This window comes from Platalea leucorodia (assembly GCF_965183815.1).
Source record: "Platalea leucorodia genome assembly, chromosome: 1".
NCBI lineage: Eukaryota > Metazoa > Chordata > Aves > Pelecaniformes > Threskiornithidae > Platalea > Platalea leucorodia.
The window spans coordinates 124,212,203-124,224,879 of NC_138823.1; the positions used below are offsets into that span (position 1 = coordinate 124,212,203).

Here is a 12,677-nt window from a genome sequence, read left to right on the forward strand (position 1 = left end):
AATCATACAGATAACAAGTATGTCCTGGCGGGCCAGTAGTCTACAGCTTTCTCACGGCTGTTTCTAGAGACGGGAATTATAGACGTAATCTCAAAATTCAAGATGACTCAGTGCACTGCACACCTCTATCTGTGAGACAGCGACAGACAGGTGGGATCAGCGTATACCACTACTGCCACCCTGAAGTCACCACACATCAGCCAGATTTATTATTATCCCATCTTGCACCACCAGCCAGCACCCATAGTAAAAGCACCACCAAAAAGGACACTTTTACTGGAAATATTTGGATCAAGCCCAGTGTTTCTTCAGGATGCAAAAGCTCCAAAGAGATACAAAGAGCACAACCACGAAATCCGATGAGTGCGACGCTCTCCCAGGCAGAAAGCTCCCAGCTGCTTTGCTAAAGGCCACAGCAATACGTCTGCTTTATGCTTGTTTGCACGAACGACTGTTTAACAGTACTTAGTGCAGCTCTACCTTGACACAGTAAACGTCATCTTAATACAGCCTAGGTAAAGCATTCAGTTTACCAAGTCCTACTGCACGCTTTGTCAAACATCTGAAGGACTGCAGTGCTTCTGACTTTTTTCTGATGTCTTTCAGGTATAGAGCGGTATTAAAGGTAGTTTTCATGAATGCAAAACCAGGCAGGGACTTGTATAAGAGCTATCGGTTCTATTCTTTACCTTATTCATTGTACTGTTCACAGCTCTTTTCATCACCAGTCTCCCCTCCACTAAACAATTTCAGAAGTGTCATTTGCACACGAAACCGGTATATATTATACCTTTCAGTTACATATGGTAGATTATCGGTTTGTGTGTATCAGCTGAGCAGAACATCGACAGCTGTGTAGACACATCTCAGCTGATACTAAAAGAAGTCTTCTTGGCAGTTTTGATCTTAAATTAAATACCCTGAAAAACTTAGCTCTAATTAGGCTGAAAGGCAGATATGATTTTCTGGAATGAACACTAAACGAATGCTGCCCATAACACCATCTTTGCAAAATATCTTGTTTGGTTTGTCTTAAAAAGACAACATTTTCAAGATAAAATATTCTGACTTACGAATGATACATCACTGCTGTTTGTGTTTTCACAAAAATCTGAATTTTGTATTTTGTGTGTCGTGCTTCATTAATATGAAATCACCCTCCTGCATCACAGACATATTAGCCGAGCTCCAAGTGACCTAATTCACTTTTAATATTTCATAGTTTGTTAAAAGCTGAAACGAGAGACCGCTAACACAGCTCTGACACCCCCTGTCATGAATCAAAAGATGTAGGGAAAAGGTCATGTACTTACTAACTGGCACCAAACCAAATTCATCACTATAACATGAGAGAACAGAAATGAAGACTGCATCGCCCATTATGCTTCTCTCTTCGTAAGAGCATCCATCAATTTGCACGATACCAACAAGCAGAATTTATTTATACGCATGTCCCCAAATAAAAGGTCAGAGAGATGTGAGAAAGAGAAGAAATAAGGATTGCAGCCTTTGTCTAAGCAAGAAGTAGTTCCTTCCCTTTAAAGCAAACTCAGCAGCAACAGCCTTTGAAGACCAAAAGGAGAAACAATTCCCAACCACATAAAGAAACTAACAAGTCCCTTATATGGCTAAGAATTGCAATGCCATTTTTTTTCTGCAGCCGGAAAAATTAGAACAAGAGGGGAAAATAGAGCAAACTTTAAACAGGCAGTTCTCCGAGCACCAGGGAATTCACACAGGCACATCATTCCAGCTTTAAGAACTGCCAAATACTTTCTTCTTTAAAGGGAAGGAGGACATTACACCAGGTGAGTCCCTGAGATCTAGATTTTAACTCTCCTGCTGTAACTATGGATACCTAGCTTTAAAAACCTTTTGCGATGTAGCGGTACATCAAGCTCCCTTATCTCCTCTGCTGGCGGAACACCTCCATCTAAAGTCCCCTAATCTCCCTTTATCTCGCAGGTCACCAATGCACCACCTCAAGGTTTTGCCAGCTCTGGCACCGTGCGTCCAAAACAGCCCTCTGCCCTATCCACTGCATCTTCGATCCGCCTCTCACCCTCCAGTAGCCCTGGGGTGAGGGGTGCCAGCTTCTCACCCGGGAAGGCAACTAGATCGCATCGCATGTTGTTTCAAATAACCAGAGAGCTTCTCGCAGGGAAGTCAAACGGGACTCGGTGGTTGATCCAGCCCTGCTGCCTCTCGTCGGCGCGAGGCCGCATGCGGAAAGGTCAGGCTCCCGCGCAGCATCGATACTGAGCTTGGAATGGCTCAGCCTGGCTGGTCTCTAAATATAGCTGGGCAGAGGAAGGGCTGTGAAAGGGGGTGGGGAAGGGAGCGGGACAGAAGCCAAATGAGCAATCAGTTAAATAAAACAACATCACGCCGGTCCACCCGTAAGACTCTCCCGCTCTTCTCGGCCATGCTCTGCAGTGGAGTAATGGGAGTATTTAATGGCAGCTTCAGCATTTAGTCTGTTAATGCACCCACAGAATAAGAACAAACTGCTGCTTGATTTATACTTGGGGAGGGGGGATACGAATCTGTTCAACAACTTTTCTTCTTGAATAAATTTGCATCACAGAGGAGTGACATCACTTCCACTACATGACAGCCCATAAATCATCATCAACCACATGGTACCATCCATAAAACATGTGTCATGGAGACACCGACAAGGAACAAAGTATCAGAGAGCTTTACATCGTAAACATGCACTCTTACGCGTCTTTGGGCTTCTACTATGATCTATGTAAGTCAGGTGGTTTATTTCATTTGCTTACATCTGAATGAAGTCAATACAATTAACAGAGGAACCCTTATAGAAAATCTGTCCAAACAATTTCATCTGCATAAATTTACCACAAATGAAACACTTAAAAATGTAAATATTTACTTTTTAAATAAATGACCACATTTGATACTGAAGTTGACTTTACAACAAATAAGCAGGGAGGGAATTTATTCCCACCATGGTTGCAAGCAAGCAAGCACAGAAACAAACAAGGAAGACGAAGAAAGAAGAAAAAAAAAAAAAGTCTTTGCATGCATAAGGAGGAAAAACAATCTTTTTCTCTTATTTGACAGTGTCAGGCCTGAAAAATTTTTCAGCTAATAAAAACTTCTAGGAGAAGAGATTAGACTTTGCTGTAAACCAACAAAATCAAAAAGACAGTAAGGCCGAAGAATTCAACAGGAGCCTCCAATCTGCAACTACAGATAGGACAAGCAACCTTTGCTTCACTTCTCTGTTTAGAAACACTGACCTCGGAAAAGATCTACACAGAAAACTAACTTGTTTCAAATTTCAAAGAGGCTACACAGTATTTTTATCTTAAGAATTATATAAATAAAAGCAAACCCAGCTCTCCGCTCTATCCTTTACTTTTTGTGGATTAACCACGCTTACTCTCTCACAGAAATTGCTGGTCTTCATTATAGGCACTGGGCTCCATGCGAGACATCTCCTATGGCAATCAGACTTCCGCTACATATAAATCATAAATCTCAACTGTGGCAGAGAAAGAAATGGACAGAAAGACAGAGCATCTGGTTTTTGCTGCTCATTCTCTAAAATTATAAATCCCAATAAATAACATTAAATAGAAATTATAGCCATAGAAAACCCAAAATGCTGTTAAATATCAGGTGAGGTATGTCCTCACCCACTCGTACGATGTAGAATCATTTTGATAGACAGCTCTTATTTCTTTTGTAATCTGGTTATTTTTTTTGTTTGTTTGTTTGTTTTTTTTTTTTAAACCTGCATATTGTTCAGCTGTCCCGGTTTTGCCATGGAGAACAGTATGTGCTTTGTGGGCCTGATTCTGCCTTACTGAAGACAACGGAAGCTCTTTCATTGATTTTTCAACGGAAGCAGAACAGATCCCTCTTGCTATAACTTCTAGTCGATAATATTATTGTTAATCAGCTACTTAAAATATTGGTATGTCATTCTGCATCAGTAGACACCATTTTCAGGCTGATACCTCGCACATTTAGAGTAGCTCTCTGTGTGAAAGTGTTTACTTCTAAACTTCCCTCCATCACTCAGTCTTGCCCATACGAGTGGGAAAGCAACTGCAAAACATCACTACACAAACACTCACAACATCGGCTGTGACAATATCCGAGTAAATCGCTGTTCTCTGTCTCCCTTCTCTGCCCATCTGCAGTCTTTGGTATGGAACAACTATATCATAAAAGCTCTTATTCACACATGCTTTTGATATTACACTATTTAATCACATACAGCTGTAGCTGATGAGACTGTTACAAAACACAGTTTTAATGCAGCACTGGAAGCAAGTTCTGGAGACACATCAACCATTTTCCTCTACATAAAATTTCTAACATTAAAAGACTTTTCTTCAAGAAAAACAAAACAGAAAAATAATAATAATAAAAACAGCCCACTCATTTTTTTTTAAATCTGCTTCTCTTCCTGGACACTCCGGAATGGGCCTGTTTGCAAGTGAACTCAAAGTCCCTGCCTGGAGTATAGATAGTGACAAACCCACTTCCCCCACACCAAAAAAAAAAAAAAAAAAAAAAAAATAATTACAAAACCCTGCTTGCAATTATATGCAAAGGGAACACTATCCAGGCTACTTACAGCAAGACCTGAAATGAACTCAGGCATCCTACTTGGAACACATCTCTTCTTATCTGGTTTTTAATTCATGGAAATTTAAGAACTGACAGTCTGATGATTTTTACCAAGATACTTGAATTAAAGTGCGAATATACCATCACGCTTACTTTGAAAGGCCCCCATGCATTAAAAACCAAACCAGACCAGTTCTGAAGCATTGTACTTTACTTTTGAAGGGGCACCTTGTATAAGGCATTCTAAATAGTAATTGTTAACACACAGCATTTGCCTCAGCAAGATCTATGTAGCCTAATCTGGCAAATGCTTGTAACTTCCATCTTCTGTTATGGAAATAAAATATATGCTTGCAAAATAAATCTCCGTAGCATACAGTAACACACAAATATTCAAAAGAGTAAAAATTTGAACTTTCCTTTCCCATAGTTATTGGGGGGGGTTGGGGGTTTTTTTTTTTGGTTTTTTAAATCTAAACAGACTTGCATTGAGACAACACATGAAAGGAAGATCAACTAAGAGATTCCACATTATTTTAATATGTATCATGGTGTCCCTTACAGCAGAAAAAGTATTTTTATCCCAGCATGTAAGGATAAATGGCAAACAGAAATGGAAAACAAACGAGTTCATATATTTCTGCATTTTTCAGAAGAAAGTAACTTTTATCTTCCTTATTGTTTAAAGCAACCGGCAAAATACTAGAGTTAGATGTTAATATTTCCATCAAAATTACAGCCAGGCTTAAATATTTTAGGTGGGATTTAAACGAATTCATATTTCTTTCGGGCAGCTCTCGGAGGCATTTAAAACACGCTGCAATGTACTGAATCAAACAGGGGCTAAGTGCAAACGAACTTCATTCCTAGAAATGCATTTCTCTATTTGCAAGTGTTTGCCTTTACTTTGGCACGATCACATGGGCTCCAGCTAGACTTTTGAGCTCTGGCAGCAATCCAAGCTGCAGATGGTTGGAAATGCAGCCTGAAATCAGTGTGTGGTTGATGAATTACTCCTTACACCTGACCCCTGCTTCACACCAGGCACCAAACACAATCTGAACACTACCAGCCAGAGAAGCCCTGTCAGGCATCTCCGTATCTGGAACACTTTCTTCAAGGCCTTCTGTATGGCCAGATGGCCAAACGTGGGGAATGCGGTAAACCCGCTAAACAGAAACGTGAGTGACAAAAAAGCACGGGATTGGTAGGTACAAGGTGAAGAGAGGCAAGAGCTTTGCGCCAATTCCGAAAATACACCTTCTAAAAGAGGCTGATGGAGCGAGGCGTGCTCATGGCACGCCACCTGAAAGAGGTCCCCGATTCCTTCGTGCCAAAGGATGCCCTAAAAACGGCAAAAAGGAAACAAGACACGTACACACACCCAAATGTGTACCTGTAAAATGACTTTATCAAGCTTAAACTCTTCTGAGTACACCTGTTTGAATTTCCCAATTGTTTTTTCCTCAGCTGGGCCGCGTATCTGTCACTTCACGGACATGCTCATTAAGCCACTCTTGCCTGCAGCCCAGTCTGCATGCTTTTCACATCCATAGAGACAGGACTTTATTCACGTATGTGCTGGGAAATCACACTTCTTCCTTTTGCATGTGTTCACAGGTGCATCAGGCATATAGAGATGAAGAGGTATCGTGGGTACAGTAAACGCCGCCTCTCCGTTTGGGGTATGCTGCCCAGTCAGAAGGCTGAAAGAGTCAACACCATGAGAATTAAACTACCAAACCCGAACCACGACTAATAGATAGGAAATATCTGGAGAATGCATGAAAGCAAACTGCACGGCAATAGCTGCTAAACTGGCATATTTTTTACCCCAAATGCAGGTACAGAGATCGTAAACCAAACAACTCCTGTCGGCAGGTAACTGTGGCACCTCCTCCTTTCTACCCAAGTCATTCAGGTTTTTTTCAGTAGACTGCTTGCAGAGAGAGCTTACCCCAGCTCTAGGTCTAATCATAAGCTGCAGAGGACAAAGATAAAACACAGTGTCTACTCAATTAAAGAGGCTCTTTCAAATATATTCAAATAGTTCGGTTAATATTTTTCCCCCTTTTTCACATCATTACATGACATTTCATGGTGCTTAGTTTTGTTTTTCACTGGGTAAAACGGCGAAGAGAAAAGAATTTGCTTTGGCAAGCAAGAAACTAAAGAAATAAATTCAGACCACAATGCAAGATTTGGCATCATTACCATTTCATATGTGACAATTTACAACATACTCCTGTAAACCAGTTGTTTGAGTAGTTACACCATCAGCAAGGATGCAAGGAAATTTATTTAACGTCTCAAAATAAAACAAAAAACTACTATAGATTCTCATCAGACACACACAAGCTGAACCACCTCTGTGCAATATTCTTTGCAGCAAGAACACAAGACTATCCTTCACTTACAACAGTAACCAAAAAATGTTTATTCTGAAATAAACTCCTAGGACAACTGGACTCCGCTCTCCGGATCTGCCAAAAGAAGTTCCAACACTATACTTTCAAACTGCAGTTGTCAGACAGTGTCATGCCAAAACGAGAAAAATAAGGTTATGTCTTTCCTCAAACTCAGTGCTTGTCCTTAAGAGACACGTTAAATTCCTTGCAATTGTCTCGTAAAAATTGACCTTCCCCTCCCTTTTCTTTTCTGGATGACAACGGGTTTGTCTAAACCTGTAATTAAAGTTTTAGCTTCAGCGGTGGCATCTGATAATGAAGGAGCACAAGTAAATTGAATAATAAGAGTGCGTGCTTCACGTTCCACAAAAGGCTACAAAACACTAAAAACTTGAAGCAATCAGACAAACATATGGAATCCATTTTTTCTATTTATAATCCCATTACCCATATAGCTATTCATTTACACCATTTCTGCACAACAACACGCTAGCTACGTTAGAAGACACAAACACAGAGTGTAGACTGAGATCTTGCGCAGCTCCGCGCTCCCCCGTGAGAAGGACGTGATGTACAGTAACGCGGTACTTCTCGAAGAAGAGCCGAGACAACTTCACCAAACAAGCGAAGCAAAAGCAGCGCTTCACCCAAACGCGCCAGGGAACACAGATTTCCAAACTTTGCCCATTGAACGCGCTGCCCTTCTGTGTTTCAGAGGCTGTACGCAAATGCCATAAGAAAGCCTAGAATTTCTTTCTTAATTGCAAATGAACGCACCCCCCCTCTGCATGCATGACTATGAGCATAAAACCACATTCTTTCTGGAGAGCTGAATCCTACCATGCTCGGTACAAAGAGCGTTTTTTGGAAAATAAAAAGCCGGAGCTCACAGGACAGCTGGAATCATACAGGGGTTTATTAATATGTGTTGCTCTAATAGGCATGATAAAAGATACAGCTCTCCACCACAACGTTATTTGATTACCCGACTATTAGCTTTAGACATACAATGGATCTAACTGCTTTAAAATGTCCCAGAAGCTGATGACTAGCTTTAAGGTAACAAAATCCAGATGCTGCCTGTCTGCACTGCTCTAAACTCGTAAGGTCTATAGAAGAGAAATACTTGCACACGTGTGTATATATATATGTGTGTATATATGTGTTTATTATTTAGGTTTTATGTATGCTCTTAACTGTAGAGCAAGGGAAAAAAGAAAAATTAATGCCATATAAAATGTATCACCAATTTGAAATTTTACCTGTCCTTACAGTAACAGTGCATGTGTGCAACGACAGATGCACATGACTTTTCACGGGGTTGATAATTTTATATACCAGCTATAAAAGTGCGTTTAATTTATTTTTTAAAGCATTGGGTTAAAAAAAGCCACCGTACAAAAAAGCTATTGTTACTATTTTAAGCTCAAATACAGGGTTAATCTCCTCAAAAAACTTATTTTACAAAAGTTAAAAAAATGAGCAAAAAAGGAAAAAAAAAAAAAATAAGGACTACTGGCAAAACGTAAGCTACGTGAGTAAAAGGCATGGAATGTCCAATATTTCTCCTCCAATACTCGAGGCTATTGTTCTTTCAAAAAAACACCATCAATTGTTTCATGTCCTTGGCTTGCCAGGTTTTGAGGAATAGCATCAGTCTACGTCCCCCAATCCCCCAAACAGTTAAAGCTATAGGCAATATTGCAGTCAAGCTAGTGACGGGCTGCTGCTGCAAGAGCAACAATACACACTAAATGGTCACAAAGGTAAAATGCAATTTAGATCGACCTTGAAAGGAAATAAGAAAGAAAGAAAAAAAAAGCCAAAAATCACTCCTAAATACAAAATTAAAAAAGGCTAAATTTTATACCAGAAAAAATTGCACGATACAGTGAAAGAAATAGGAGAGCAAAGAAGCGAGAGGTAACCCTGCCATGAATTACAAGGCTGTAATCATATTGAGTGGTTCTGGTGTCATCGCAACTCCAACCAGCCTGAATCACAGTTTTGACAATTAGTTAATTTATATAATGCAGCAGTCAGGCTATAAAGGTTAACGGGAAAGTAATTTCATTAACAAGGAAATATGACTTATCCTTTCAGAACTGCAGCCAGATCAACACGCTTCAAACCAAAAGTCTGGAGAAGTCAGCCTCCCCCGTGGCACTTCACCACACACAGACGCACACGTCAAATGTCCCATGTGTTAAATTTGCCAGAGAAGCACAATGTGTATATGTGCATGCAGTGCCATACGCCTGTGTGTGCGCCCTGCCTAATTTTTTTACCCCTAAAGGTCGTTAGTTTATTGACTGATACTGTTAATCTGTGGCTGTGAGGTCATACTTGAGAACAGTATTTCCACCCCCCCCCCCCTCCTTTTTTTGTCCTTTTTAAATACAGTGTCCTAACAGGGTTTGCAAACTTTCGGTTTAGGGATTTCTTTTGTTGCTGTCCCTTGGTCGCACAGGAAATCTTTTCAGAGAGCAGACTATTATACAATGGCATTAGAAAAATAAAGCTTTAATTAACTAACTCATGGCCAGGTAGCATCGACTTCACTCAGCCTCTCTCGGAGATGCAGGCCTGCTTTCCAGTCTGCTGGCATTTGAAAAATTATTAAGAAAAGAAGAAAGAAAAAGGAAGCGTGCGCGCTTGGATACGCTCTCCAAAAGTAGCTACCCTCTGTTTCCAGACCTTTTAAATGCAACAGAGTGCAGACGTATCACCCTCAATATTTAATGAAATACTAAAAGCAGCGCAATGCACTGAAACAAACTCCGCCAGATTTACAGTCGGTTAGCTGCGAGCTCTCCTCCGAGCTCCACAGCATCTCCTCCTCAGCTGATTAAAAGTTTGAGTTGCCACAGACAGCTTTTCTAACGGCGAAATGCTTTTAAGCTCCGAATAAGCAGCAGAATCCCTGGATGAGCCACCAAAACAGCGTTTCGTGCCTGATGCTGTCCAGAGCAATCTTTATCCTATACCATAATAAACACGCTACCTGCCCGGTGTTACGATAGCGTTAACCACACCGGTCTCCCCAAACAATAAAAGGAATTAGCCGACGCCAGCAGCCCTTGAGGGAGGGGGAAAAAAAAAAAATTAAATAAAGAAACGAAGGGGAGGGCAGACAGTAACCTTCCTGCCTCCCTCACGCCTGCTTTCTGCCTACCAGCTCGGCTCTGAGCGACACCGAACCCGAGGAGGCGACGGAAAAAGAAAAAAAAAAAAAAAAAAAAAAAAAAATCGCCAGCCAGAAGAGGCGAGCCCGCAATTTGCGCCGCTCCCCATCACCCGCCAAGCGCCCGGCCCCGCCGTCCCCTACCTTGGTTTGGAGATAGTGGGGGTAGTAGTAGGTGTACTGGGGGTACATTGGCTGCTGGTCCAGGCGTTTGCCCATGTAGCTGGAGTCCTTCTGGCTGGTGCAGGGAACTCGTTGGCAGGGTGTAGTGCCCCAGGGCCTTTCTTCCTCTCACGCCGCTATTCCTGACAGCGCCGGGCGACGGAGGAGGCTGCCGAGACTTCCTCGCCGTCTACCGCCCGCTACTTCCAGCGCAGCCAGCACCGCGCACGCACGCACATCGGTGTGTGTGTGTGTGTGTGTGAGGAGCGGGGTGCGGGTGCGTGCGTGCGTGTGTGTGGGGCTGGGTGGGTGGAAGCCCCCTGCCCGGCTGCCCGCGGCGGAGCAGCCCGCCTCCCCCGCTGGCGGCAGCGTGCCTCCGGCGCTGCCCGCTGCCCGCCTCGGGAGGGAAACGTCCTGCGAGAGGAGCCGGGAAGACAGTGCAACTCCAAACCTCCGCAGAGCCGCTCGCTCTCCTCGTCCTCTCCTCGGCTCGCCCCGCTCTCGAGCCCTCCCCTCTCGCTCCCCACCCACCCCCCTTCCCACAAAAAAAAAAAAAAAAAAAAAAAAAAAAAAAAAAGGAAAAATAAAGAAAAAATAAAAAGAAAAGAAAAAAAAAGGGGGGGGAGGGAAGAGCCTTCCCCAGCCTAGTTGCCGCTGCCTCCCTCACGGAGTGACATGGTGCTCGGGGCTCGCCCTGTCTTTCATTCAAACCCCCTCCGCGCCGCGCCGCCGGTGGGAGGGACCTCGGCGCGCCGCTCCCCCGGGAGGCCGGCGCAGGCCGCGCCGCCGCCCCCGCCCGCCCCCGCCGCCGCGCCCGCGCCTCCCCCCGCCCTGCCCCCTCCCCGCGCCCCGCCGCCGCCCCGGCCCCGGCCCCGGCCCCGGCCCCGGCCCCGGCCCCCGCCCGAGCAGGGAGCGCCGAAAAGCGGCCGTGGGACTCGGGAAATCCTAACGCCGGGGGGGCGGGGGAGGAGGGAGAGAAGCCCCGCAAGGCGGGTTTGGTGGTGGTTTTTTTTTTTTTTTAAGAAACAGGCAGGGGAAGGTCACGGAGCCTGATCGCCGGGCGGGGAAGTCGTCGTCCTCCCCCCCCCGGCCTCCTCAGAAAACTACTCCGTGCCGTCATCCGGCACTTCGCGGAGAGGCGACCCGGGGCCAGACATATTAAATACATACTTTGCGAGACCGCTTATATAAGACTCGGGTTTATTTAAAGTTGGAACAAAATGGAGGAAGAGGGTGAAGAGGGAACTCGCCCGGCCTGACTTACGGGTGCCTTCAGCCAGGCGCGTGAACGTACCACCCTGCCACAACAAAAGTTACCCGCCGCTCCGTGCCCCCCCCCCCCCCGAAAACGGGCGGGCTCCCCCGGCCGCCGCCGCAGGCCCCGCCGCCCCCGCCCGCAGCGGCCCGGGCCCAGGTGAGGGCCAGGTGCGCACCCGCAGCCGGCGGGCAGCCCCACACCTGCCGCGCACCCCAGCCGGGCTGGCCCCCCGGTCGGCACAGCGGTCCCAAATATTTGTCCTCCGACAGACGGGAAGGAAGAGTACGTCTTGCAACAGGACTATAAATCACCAGCAAGAAAGTGCGTGAATAACAAAACGTTTCCTCTGGTACACGAATCCCAGCGTTTCTCCTTTTTTTAAATCACTTATTCCTTTAACACGTCATCAGATTCCTGGGCCTTTCTACAGTGGCTTTGCCTATTTATAAATTCGGGGGGGGGGGGGGGGGAATGTGGGGCAGCAGTTTCTTTTTGTTTTTATTTAAATCATCGGTAGTATGGCAGCAGGATTGTCAGCTGCTGTATTATCAACCAAATTGCTTCAGAAAAAATAAAAAGAATTATAAAAAGAATTTCTTTAAAGGGACACTTCTCAAGGCTGGTAGAGCTAAAATTAGACTTGCCAGCTGTGTTTTGGTTCGTGGGCACGTGCTTGCACATGACAGGAACATGGAAATATCACGCTTTACTCTGGCAGTTTGCTGTTCTCGTAAGCAGAGGGTTTTGTTATGGATTCCTGTAACTGCCCCATAGCCAGTTAGTTCACCAGCAAAAGAAGGCAGCTGAGGGAAACAGGCAGTGCGGGAAGCCATACGCGTGCTCAAACTACTGCCTATACATCTGCGTATACTACACAGATAAACTGTGCTTTCATCACCAGGCGTTGATAATTATTGGCATTTAGGTACCAGTCCTGTGTCACACGGTAGGAACAAGGTGCCACTCTTACGCAAGTATCTGCCTCATGTTTCAGGAGAAAAACTTTTGCAAAATGAGTGCTCTGGTCCCAGAGCACTGTACGGGCATTAACCGG

At 44.4% G+C, this 12,677-nt stretch overlaps 1 protein-coding gene across 4 annotated transcripts in view; it reads right to left on the bottom strand.

Moving 5' to 3' along the window:
• RBMS3 (RNA binding motif single stranded interacting protein 3) overlaps positions 1–10,456 on the bottom strand; it is a gene marked incomplete at both ends in the record, with an annotated part of 445,352 nt that extends 434,896 nt beyond the window's left edge. For 2 of the 4 annotated variants that reach the window (XM_082306039.1, XM_082306038.1), the window contains one exon: positions 10,348–10,456. In XM_082306039.1, the coding sequence (XP_082162165.1) occupies positions 10,348–10,422 (75 nt within the window). The remainder of the gene's footprint in view (positions 1–10,347) is intronic. The other 2 variants (XM_082306037.1, XM_082306036.1) reach the window with 1 other exon arrangement.
• Positions 10,457–12,677: the final 2,221 nt, after the last annotated feature.